Source organism: Streptopelia decaocto (genome assembly GCF_964273445.1).
Source record: "Streptopelia decaocto genome assembly, chromosome: 1".
Lineage (NCBI taxonomy): Eukaryota > Metazoa > Chordata > Aves > Columbiformes > Columbidae > Streptopelia > Streptopelia decaocto.
The window spans coordinates 50106402-50119118 of record NC_138663.1 but is presented as its reverse complement, the minus strand read 5'-3'; the positions used below and the strand labels follow the sequence as shown (position 1 = coordinate 50119118).

The 12717-nt window shown below is 34.0% G+C and overlaps 1 protein-coding gene across 1 annotated transcript in view; it reads left to right on the top strand.

Annotated features, from left to right (window-relative positions):
* The window catches only part of LRRIQ1 (leucine rich repeats and IQ motif containing 1), a gene marked incomplete at both ends in the record, with an annotated part of 109381 nt that overhangs the window by 61076 nt on the left and 35588 nt on the right, over positions 1 to 12717 (top strand). Inside the window, one exon of the mRNA XM_082065663.1 lies at positions 5606 to 5707. Coding sequence (XP_081921789.1) covers positions 5606 to 5707 — 102 coding nt within the window. The remainder of the gene's footprint in view (positions 1 to 5605; positions 5708 to 12717) is intronic.

The window sequence follows — 12717 nt, the reverse complement described above, 5'->3', positions numbered from 1 at the left end:
CAGCCAGCATCCACTTAGAAGTGTGGAATATAAGGTGTAAAAAAGCAATTTTCCATGTTATATCAATTTCCTGTTACACATTTAACTTAAGATTAGAATTGTAAGTTCTGACAAAAAGCAAAGCAAAGCGACAAGATCTAAAGGTTCTAGAGACAAATAAATTAGAAGCAATTAACAAATAATACACTGCTAAAGTTTCAGGATCATTCCAAACATCTTTTATGTGCCACTGAGGTCTGTCTGTGATAACAATCTCATTAGTTGCAGCACTGATGGCATTTTGTAGGAACAAATGGCCTGTCAGATTAGGCTTTCTGCTTCTATATGCTATCAAACTCCTTTGCCTTAGGCCTGAGATTCACAAATGCAAGGTGTTAAATCAACCTCCATTCTGTGTGTTTTACAATTGCTCTTTAATATAGTTAGGACGTCTTCTGGATTGGAACTTGGACTGGACAGTCATGAACAGCTTAAATTCTTAACATCCTCAAGTGTGGGAATTTATTCCTTTTAATTCTCCATCTAAAATGTTTGTCTTCAAGTGCAATAGTGATGGGATTCATCTGGTTAATTACTGAAGTCCACATCTGAGTTAGTCATCTGCATTCCTTTATGGAAACAAATAGCCACCTTAAATGCTATTAATTTCCTCCTAAAACATAATTCAAAAACAGGCTACTTGACTCTCACTGTAAAAGCACTTATAGTTCTCCATTGCCTAGACACAAAACCTAGATTGACTGGCTGAAGCACAGAGTTAAACTGTAGGTATGTAGAAGTAACTGAGAAGTATCTTACCTCATGTGTCTGGCCACATACCTTCTCAGTAGTGAAAAAAATACGGAAAATACTAGCAAGTGCACTAAATCCTGTGGTTTGTATTACAAGGAAGAGCTTAAAGTAACATAACCTTGTAATAAGGAATGATTCAGACAATGCTTATTTTGCAGTAGACCAGTCCCACCAACTTAATGCCTTAAGGCCTGTTCTGCCTTAATCCACTACAGTTATGTATGCTTGTTTACGTATTTAAATAAAGTTGTGGGCTGTATTTTAACCATACTGAATGTGAGCTACGTCTGCTTCAACTATTTTTACTGTACAGTAAGATAATACAAAAACTGTGGGCAAGAAACCAGAAGTTTTGCAGCCAAGTAAAACTGGCATAATGTCAGAAATATTCCTGTTTATCATGGGTGCATAAAATTCTATAGAAATTCTAATTAAAAAACTAAGTACAGCAGACATTAATGCACCTCACTGTGCTTAAAAATTAAGTGCCTATGACTCATAACAATCCTAGCTTCCTAAAGATGTCTTGGCACAACAGTACAGAATTTCTTGCTTAACTTTGAGTTTCCTTGATTCTGTGGATTTTATTTTAGCCTCTGAAAGTTAACTTATTTTTCTTTTAAGATGGCTAGAAGCCTTGTCTTGCTTTCAGCTTGTCTCTCCTACACTGCTCTATTACTTCTTGTTTAACCATTTCATCTCCAAAGGAAAACTGTCTGTGACTGGCAGCATGAGATGGAAAATCTTGCTGCCGCATAGGTAGAAAACCAAGAAAAAGTGAAAAGCAGCTGGAGTGGGCTTTGAATCCCAGAACCAGAGCACAATGATAAAGGTATTTCCTATACATCAGCAAATATTTTTAGTTCCAGTTTAGAATTTAAGGCTTTAAGGCAGCAATGTAATACTAATTAAAAACAAACAAACAAACAAAACAGAGAACATAAAATACTCAGCCCACCTCCCTCCAAACCCACAACCCCAGAACAGATGATCTGACTGTGCAACATTGATCTGTTGAATTAACAACAATCAGAATAAATATCTGGGGGATATTATTATTCCTTGTTACACATTACGTAAATGACCATTGATCTATATTTTCTTAGTAGCAGAAAGCAAGCTACTTTTTTTGTTGTGTATTCCATGCCACAGTATCATCTGGAAACTCCAACCATGGATGAGTTGGGGTTCTAATTGCTGTTCAATTATGGGAGAAAATGTGGTCTTTCTTCCAAATGAATTTACAAATTGAATTATCTTATAGATAAGCATCTGTCACTGTGTGCTACTTTGATTTATCAGCTCTTTAAAGTTGGCACAGATATGTTTATATTTTTCTAATTACAGATATTGCACAACAAAAATGAAAGACAAACATTTAATTTTTTTCAGTTTCACATATTATCAAGAAGTTGTTTAGCAAATGTGCTGCCGGATCAGGCAGAAACTATTCCTTCCATATTGTTTCTATAACATTTATTGTGTTTGTCCAACTTATCTTCTATATTTGGAGTCAGCCAAGCAATGTGCATTAAATTACTTCTCTGGCACAGATCTTTGTCTAATAAGCCACATTTAAATGAGTATGCCAGAATCCAGGAAGATATTTGTATCATTTTGAACTATTGGACTCCTTCACAGTTCTCTGTGTGAAATCTGAAACATTTGATTGCTTGTCATCAAAGCATACATGCAGTTCATTTCCCTAGCTCACTTAGAGACTGAAAAGCACTAGTATTATAAAATAATCTGTGTAATATTGCCTACATTTGGGACTATATAAAGAAAAGGACTCATTTTTAATAACAAAAGAGCTGTAGGCAATGGTTGAGGTGATCCAGGTAGGTACAAATTCAACTAGTCTGGCACTGTGTTAAATCCCGGTAGATTATTTAAGTTATTTTGCAAAGACTCAAAGATAAATCTTCTGATAGAACTCTCTTAGAAGAACAATTTCCATCATTTCCCTCTCTTCCCTGCTCATGGACCTTCTTTATTGCTGATATCTTTGTGCATAAATAAATGTTTGAAAAATCTAGGTTGGCACTAATAATTTAATGTGACTTCACCTGGAAGTCCTTGGCATAGTTTAATGTTGGACTGGTTGGAGTTTTTATAGAATTGGATGGGAGGCTGGATTAAGGAAAGGTGACATTTTAAAAACATTTTGGAACAATTTGAATAGACCCACATTGGAAAAAGGTGTGTTATTTCAGGAATTATTTTAAGTTAATAAAAAAATCACATTTTGTCTTAAGATATTTTAATCAATTTTGTCACTTTGTCTTTGGTCTTCTATTAAAGAAAGACACTGTTTTGTAACTAGCATAAAGTTAGAAGTCTTTTTATCAACACTGTATGGATCAACACTGTATGCTGGATGTTGGCAAAACTGCAACAGAAAAAATATTCTGTACGTTTTTATCTGTGTATAGCACTCCTATGACTATGTATCTTACAAGTATAGAAAACACAATAGTAATTCATACTTAAAATATTTTTATATCATCTATTATTTAAAATTCCAGAGAGAAACTTTTAAATATAATATATTACTATTTCAAGACATTTTATCACAAATCTTGCTGTCATCTACTGCCCCAAACATTTGCTACTCTGAAGAACACTAGGTTGCTCCGATTTTATTTTTGAATTGGGAGGCCAAAATAGGCTTATTTTATCCGTCTCTGCAAAGTGAAAATACCTACAAACCAGTTTGTGAATAAATTGAACCCATTGTCAGAATCATTCTAATAATCAAACCTTTAAAACTAATTGAGCTAATCATTATTTATTGTGCTTCTTGGGTCATTTAATTTAATTTATAATTAGTAAAAGTGAGTTAAAATTACATTAAATCTGACATCCTCTGGGTTATTCTGGAAGCTATAATCGTCATAGAACAAGATGGGAGAGGTTCTTCCAGTCAATTTGAGATAACCAAGTGTAAAGTATTGCTGATTCTGCCTTCAGAAGAGGGCATGGCCTAAATTACTTCCATCCATATTTTCCATGATTCCATCACTAGTCAAGTTTGCTGCTTTGTGTGAAGGTAGCACCATTAAGAACATTCAAATGCTGCTGCAGTGTGGGCTGACCAAGAACACCATAACATTTTGACAATGTTTTGTCAATTCGTTATCTCTTATCGTATCCACACCCCATTAAAGATCTTCTCCAGGCTTATAAGGCGAAGGTACAGTATGTCAGCATCATCTTGCTTGTGTCAAGCATTTTCTGAGGAAAAGTGGAGCTCATAGGATCCCTTTATGTTCCATTAGTTTGTAGCTGAAGCATCTACTGCAAATATAGAGACCTAGAAAAAACAAAAACCAAACAAAACAACAAACAAACCCACCACACACACATAAAATCCCAAAACACTGACTTAACAAGGCATTCTGATCCTTTTTTTCTGTACATAAGGAAACAAACAAAAAAATAAGGTACTTTTTTACTGCAGTATTATATAATAGATGCTCTTATAAACTCATTGAATAAACACCAGCAGGGTCATGTAACAAGCTCAAAATGAAGCAGCAGATATAAATAGTCACATAAGCTTTCTCTGTCTGAATGTTCTTTGAGTCTTTCCATGTCTTCTGTTTTCCTGCTCTATCTATTCTGGCACTGTCTCATATTCATTTTTGCTACATTTGCATTCTTTGTGAAAAGTAGAACTTTTCCTTGTCGTATGTACTTTCTTGCTAAGTTATATAGCTGTTTTCCCTCTTTGTTCTTATTAATTTCTACCCTTTTCTGATAGCTTACAGTCACCTTTGTAGACAAACCTCTTCTGCCTTGTTGTTTCTCAGATATTCCTGAGAGTGCATTTGTCTGGTTGTGCTATTGTTTTCTTCTTTTAACCATGCGACATATACTACTTTGATTTTTCCTTTGGTTTTCTGTTATTCATGTTATCATGCTCAGTGTTGTATCTGCAAAACCTTATACTTTTGCTGATCACTGTGTATCTGCTTTTCTCTCTACATTCTTCTCAGTCCTTTTTTTTTCTTTTTTTAATAACTTTCTGGTTTATTCTTTCTAACCCACTGTTTCCTTTAAACTCATACTTTCCTCCTGTGCCAAGCAAACAATTCTTCCTCCACATAAGAAATAATGCAAGAAAATCACCTTTCCTGATTTGAGTGGGTTTGCATTAGTTTAGATTTCGTTAATTAAACTTTGTTTTTTTCCAGTCTAGAAACAGGTATGATCTAGATTTATAAACAATTCTGTGCTCATCTTTGCTTCTTTGCAAAGATTTCAAAATAACTGTTATGAAACTAATCAAGATTTCATACTGTGACATATAGATGAATCTATAGACTTCGGGAGTATTTTTGATTTCAATAAGGATGACACAAGGATGTGCAAGTTCAGCCTCGAAAAATAAACTGCCTCCTGTTAACATTTTTAGGTATAAATGACTTTATTTAGACAACTGAATAATTCTGAACCAAAGCTTTTAGAAGCAGTGTTTGCCATATATTTTGTTAATATTTCTGCTTTAATTAAACCAGATTTTTAAAATATTTTGTGCAAATATATGCTTCAGAATTTATTTTTATTATAATTTGGAGATGAGCTAGCTAAAAGATCAACAGTGTTAAAACCCTGCAAAATAGTGCCTTTGATTCTCAGTTACACATATATTTACATTGCTTTATTTTAGAAAGTGTAATCCTTTGTGAATATAAATCCAACTTTTAAAGGTATTTTCATTTATTAAGTGGCTAAGAGGTGAAAAGCTGCTTGAAGGAATGAATGAGCCAGGTCAGACCTTTGATTTTAACTTATTCTTGTCATCTAGACCCAGCTGTGCGCCTGGCGTTGTTCAAAAACAATGAAAATAAACATCTCCATGTGAAACCACCAAGGAAGACACAGTCTGTAAATGCTGGTTACTTTGAAGGTATGTACAAGTATTTCACTTTATCTCTATGCATATATGCGTATGTATCTTGTAATGTCTTCTAAGCAAGCCTACTTGAAATGTAAAACAATATGCACAAATAGAAGGCAGGAATTTAAGGCCCTTATCTGTTCGTGGATATCTCAAGTTACACCAGTGAAACATTTCAACTTCAATTAATTGGGGAGGGCATGGGGTGCTGCTAGAGATTAATTCATAATTAACTGGTACCTAATTTATTTATTTTTTATCAAATCTTCATCATAAAACACATTAAAACATGTCACAGAGGTATAGAATACAAAGCATTAGAATAAAATTTTATAAATGAAATATCACTTCAAATTCTTCATGTCATTGTCACCTTTTCTCAAGCTAGTCGTTAATTCCTGAGAATTGTTAATATGTTTTTCGGAATCTACTTTCATAAATATTCCCTAAAAACCCACCATTTGACAGAAGACAAGAAAATAATCTTCAGCATGTAAATATAAAATTGGCTTTCCAAAAAAAACATTTAAATACTGATGTAGCTGTTTTACTGTTGAAATTGATGCTAAAACTCCTTGGTTTCAATACTATCAAGTCTATTTAAAATATTCTAGTGGTAAGAAACTGAGGATCTCCTGAGGCATTGTTTTCAGATTGTTTCGATTCCTTCTGCAACTCAGTAGCTTGCTCAGAATGTTTTCACCTCTGTCTTTTTATCTGTTTTCAAGACATACCCGAATGCTATCTGATTTATTCGCAATCACACAAAGTAAAATTAAAAATAAGAATACTATATTAACATTCATTGAATGGGGATAGAAATTAGAACCTGAGACAGGTGTGCAATCAATCTGAGTATATGTGAACTGCAATTCGGTCAATTAACCTAGTTATATGAAAGTCCAGATTTGCCTCATATTCATAAGCCCATGCTCAGATTTGGTTGGAAACAATTCTTAGTGAATTCTAAAGAGAAAAAAAATGTTTGTGCCATTATATGCCTTGGATGCAGGCATTAATTTACCTAGAATATAGAGTTTCTGTGTATGCTGTGCCTGATTTTCCTTTCCCAGTGTCTTATATGTGTTCCTGTGGATGTGTCATACGCTGAAGGAATAGGACATGCAGACTGCCTGCAAAACACTGGATGCCAAAAGCCTACAAGCAGTAGTGTGAATGTTCATAACCCAGTCAGAGATCAGCTTGATCCCAGGCTCAGTACCCTAAAGTCAGTGTAGGTTTAGCCTAGCTTTACTGCTACCGATTTTTCTGTTCCTGCCTGCAGACATTTATCTTTTCCAGCCTGGTATTTTGGAAGATAAGCGTACATATCTTAAATACTGATGAAATTGGTTTTAAATACATGGAGAGAAGGCATCGTAGCAGATTAGATGTCAAAAGGCAAGCACCCAGTGGCACTCTTGTTTATCTTTCATGCCAAGGACCATTGTACTCCTTTGGCCAGATAATAAACTGAGGGTTTTTTTTCAGCAATTGGCTACTTAAATGCAATCTGCTGAGTCTTCAAGAAGAGGAGCAATAATCTTCTGCTTGACCAGAACATTAAAATGTCCTTCTACCTGAGGCATTGCTACTTCAGGTGGTATGGCCAGAAAACACTAGGGTGTGCATTAGAACCCAGAGTGCAGCACAGAGCATTTATTTACATGTATGTGGGATACCGTCAGACAGAACTAAGAGTTTCTAAATTTAGAATTTGGTAACTCTTCATGGGTTATCTACTACAAAGCAAAGCACTTGCATGATAACTTCACAGAGTTGTGTTATCAGTCATTTCTTCCCTCACTCATAGAAAAGCTTGTTTCCCATTTCCCCTCTCTCACCTTTTGACCATTTCTTCCTCTTTTGCCTGGAATCGATTTCTGTGGGTCTGTTCTGCAGTGGGAGTTCTTTCTTTAACAAGAAGTTGGAATGTTTTCACTCTGTATCCATAAATCTTGTAGACACTGTATTTTAAGTCAAGAGAGAACACAGACTAGTCCATTGCATGGTGGAAATAAACTTCCTCCATTCAAGCCCTTTTGCGTTCACAGACTGCTAGTCAGTGCTCTGGTAGAAAATTTAAACTCCTATCCATCTCCTTCATAAACCACTAAATAAATCTACCCCCACACACACATTCTAAATATTCCTGCTTTATTTCTTTAAATTGGGAAATGGAGGGAGAAACCATAGCATCAACAGCAAGAACACATGTGTTATCTGTTAAATAACAGAATCGCTACTTTTGAAAGGGGATGCCCTCGGAAGTGAAACAATTAGAACTGTTTTAGATTTTCAAACTGGAACACATCATGGCAGTGAATACAGAAGAGGTAATCTGGTTAAAATGTATGATGAATATCTTTTATCTTCATTGTGTCTTTAGTTTCTGTTTAAAAATACAAATAAGACAAAAAGGAAAAAATATGAGGTATAAAATTGAAGAGCGAAAAAGAATTAGCTTAATATCTGATGATTGTGTGTTTCTTAGATAAAGGTTATATTTTGTCATAATTTGCCTTCTCATCTAAGCTACTGCGTCATACCAACAGTGTTGTATCATGCAATGTCTTTAAAGGAATACCTAAACATAGTGAGTACACAGTGTTAATGCAATCCTGTTACAAAAGTTGTGATAAGCTGATATGCAAAATGTTCAAATCAATTTTTCAAAACTTATACATAACTTTAATCTCATAGGACAATTCGCAAATCTCTGATTTGACATACATATTATAGGAAAGTATATTTCCAAAACTTGAATGACATCATATTTTTTTTCTGAAATTTTAGAAGAGTCATCATACTTTACTCACTGACGTTAGAAAAATCCCCACAAGGGACCATTGTTTCACGTTTATATTACAATAGCACACAGAAGTTAGCCAGAGACAAACACTTTTGTATTACATGCTTCATCAACAGCATGAGGAAACTTTCCAGCAGACAAGAACCTACCTCTTTAAAACACAAGCAACATGTGAAGGAGGGACAAACCATGGGAGTATAATTAAATGTGTGTTAATGTATGTGCGTGTGTCTATATATGTGTATGTGCCAACACATATGCGTACAACACATGTGTGTATACACACACAAATATATATGCATGTATCGAGAGTATAAGTAGGTATAGGAATTCAATGAGCATATCGCTTATTTTATTTATATATTATATATTTATATATTTAATATAAATTTTATATTTATATATTTATATATTTATATATTTTATTTATATATTTTGAAAGGAAAGTAAATTCTGAACTGATGTAATTTGTAGTACCAATATGCATTTTGTAATCCAAGTACTTTCTGTCTAGATGCTGTTTCAGTTTATTTCAAATTATTTTAATGTATGTGGTTATTGTGTAACACAGATTCATTGAAACTATTATTGAAATAAATAATATTTTTGATTCATAATTATATATTGTGACTATAACTTTAGAAGGCTGTGCAGTAAATGACAGAATATGCAAGTGTAAATATGTGTTTGCTTCTTCTCTTAAGAAACTATAGCCTGATCAAAAACCTGAAGACAGATGAAAGCCTGACTTAATGTACTTACACTTCTGATTATTTCCTGGACATTTCTTGGGATTATGTATATTACAGTGCTTTTTGGTGTGATAGGGTTATGCTTCCAGCATGGTTGTTGAATTTCGGTTAGTGCTAGTTAGTCAACAAACAAAATATGTCTGCTTACTGTTTTAATGAACATTCTTGGAGAGTTTTCTGTGTTTTGTAGATTGTGACATTTCAAAGATCTCAAAATTTTGGAAATGTTATAAGGAACACAGATAATTTTCATCGTTTCCTGTTTTTCAGCAAAGCATATTTTTAGAAGCTTTATGACTGCTTCTCCTCTTGTTGTCTGGAGGCTATTTCAGTTGTTGATTTAGCGTAAAATAGTCTTGATCATTTTGGATAGAGTAGATGAGGAAGTGAAGAAGAATCTATCCTTGATTCCTTCTTTTTTGAGAAGTTCCAGTTAGTCCTGGCCTCACATCTAACAGATTATCTCTGCCAGCTGTGGGTCTGTAATTACAGGGTCTGTAATTTCATTTACACAGAGGAAGGATACCTGCTTTCCCAACCAGGTACTGGTACGGCAGCTCAAAAGTAAAGAAGGAGCCCCAAGGCCTAGCACATTGTTTTGCTACAAGCTTTGGGAACAGTATAAGTCTTTTGTGGTCCTCTTTTATCCATCTGCCACAACAATTTTAGTGGGTTATCCAAGTAATTTTTGTTCAGTGGAATGAGATAGATTCCAATCTGTACAGCAAGTTGGAAGAATGCAGTAGATCAACTGAGAGTCCAATCAAACAATCCAAGTATTATTTGGGTATGATTCACTAAATTTATCAAAATATGATAGACTAGGATCTAATTAATTATGTAGACTAGGTGATTTATTGGTGTATATAGTCTATTAATTTTTAGTTGTATCCATATCTATATCCATTGGTGGCACATCTAAACCATACCCTTTAAAGAAGTGGAAACAATACAACTTGACTTCACTCAGGAATGTTCACAATGACCAATGCCAGGAACCTTAACTATATTAAAAATGTGTTGGACTACGTTGTCAAGATATGTTTGCTGTAGTTTGGGAACATATAGTTCTAATTGGCTGTACTGTATTTCCTGTCGTTTTATGCTCATTGGTGACTAAAGAAAATGTAATGAGTATAATGTTGAGACAGATTTCACCAATACGAATTTGATAACGAACATATTATGCTTTCTCAGGTGGCTTTTGATTATGGAAATATTTATTAATTTCTCTTTAAATTGTCAGTAGAAATAACATTTATTTTTCATATTGGAACAAGAATAAGAGGTAAAATGATCTTGTCATTATGTCATATGACTGGAGGATAAATATCAAGTATCTCTTTAAAGTTGTCTGTTTTCCAGCTTTCTGGTAGTTCACAATTATGAAACTCCTTGTAGTCTCAAAAGAAAAATGTTGCAAAACATTCTTATAGATTATTATTCCTACTGCTAATTAAAAACGTGACCTTGAGACTTTGGAAAGTGGTAATTTAAAGTTAATAATGTAAGCTCATTAAAATATTGTTACATAATGATCAAGATAGTTTCTTAGGTTTTCTGTGTTAGGAAATGTGAATACATTGAAGAAAAATATATATATAGTAATTAAATAGACTCTTTGTTGATTTGAATCACTTGATTCTTTTAAATATCTGCATGAGAGTTAAGACAAGTAACTGAAAATAGAATGCTAATATTAATATTTTTCTGTACTTTCAATATTTTTTAGTTTATTTCTTTAAAGCATTTAAAAAGACATTGAACTATAGCTAATACTTTGTGCTAGCTGATTTCCTCTTTTAGAAATTAGCTATTTTAAATGGAAAAATATATGTGGCATCAGCTCCCAGGAAGCGTATTTTTTGTGAGCATCCATTTCTAAATAAAGTCATTTTTTATTGAGCAGTAGTCTGAAAAGGACTAATAACCACATTCTAAATCTGGCCTTGCTGCAATTCTACTAGCTGAATTGCCATGTTTACAGTAAAATGCAATTATTACATATCTCCCAGGCTTTAAGTTTGTATGCCACATTAGGGATGCAGTTTCTAAACCATACATAACTGACAAAGATGACAGAATAATGCATTTCTAGGGAATGTAAGGTCTTACCTGAAATGTGATGAAAATACATTACAGAAACCTGTAGTGTGTGGGGGAAGCTATCTTTTAAAATCAGAATTCTGTGACTTTGTTTCTTATTATTTAGTTTGAGCTCACAAAACAGAACTCTCACATTGAAATATTTTCTCATTTTAAGGAATTAATGGCTCTCCACCAGCCCTTTAACATGTAAAATGAGTAGGTTACTTGTGTCCAGTACATCCAAAAAGAGCCAGGATAAAATAAACATAAGGAGTTGGATATCTTGGAAAAAATCTGTCATGGGTTTGGGTTAATCATCTCCAGAAGAAATTCAACTTGATGCCTGAAATGTAAGACTTCTTGGAGAAAGCAGTAAAGCCTGAGGCAGTGTTGATCTGAAGGAGTGCTCTCCATGGGTCAGAGCTGCTCTGCTGGCAGAGTGCAAACCCAGTTCACAACAGCGGTGTGCGGAAAAGTTGTAAAAGACTGCAGGGGCCTTACAGTGCACGCACTCAAGCTTCAGTTACATAGTTATAGTGGCCCAGTTTCTTATTATAAAATAAAAGTAAAAAATAAAATCTGTGCCTAATTTTCTAACCTCCTGTCCATCAATGATACTGTAGGATTTTTTCAGTATTTGTGGAATGAAGCAATCCTGAAATTATGGTATATGTTTAAAAATAAATGTGTAAAACAACATTTCTGTGCATTTATGCAGTGAATATTTATAAATTATCTAGACATTTGACATTTTTAGTAATATTCTTTCTTTTCGCATTAAAAAAAAAAAAGTTATTTTCTGTTTGCCTAACGATCCCAAACAGGAGGTGTTTGCCATAGGTACATGCAAAATTAATATTATGGATTATCACTGTGTTTCTAGTCTTTAGGGTTTCTGTATTCACATTTTGACCACATATTTCACCTGCCTGTGTATTATCTTTGTTCATGTATCCACTGTTTTGCGGACTGTTGTAGTTGGTGGTAGTATCAGGACTTCATGAGTGCATCAGACTTAAACGTGGTCTCTGAGCTACCAAAATTCCAAAACTTGGAATATCTATCGACTGTGCTTCCATACCATAGTGGTTTACCAATCTTTTACCTAAAAGGAACTTTGTGTAAGAACAACAACAACAAAAAGTCTTAACGTTTTTTGCTAATAACTACTGAAGGATGACTTCAGTGGGAAAGAGATTTCACCCAAAATGTCATCAGATGTTGAAAATTAGTGTCTCTCATTGTTGAATAAGGTAACAAAGTAGTTCAGATAGTTTTATTTGCATCTTCTGAGATTCTACGTCTCTTGTTTCACCTTTCCTTGACATTCATGTCCAAAAGCTAGGTGGTGTAGATATCTGCATTTC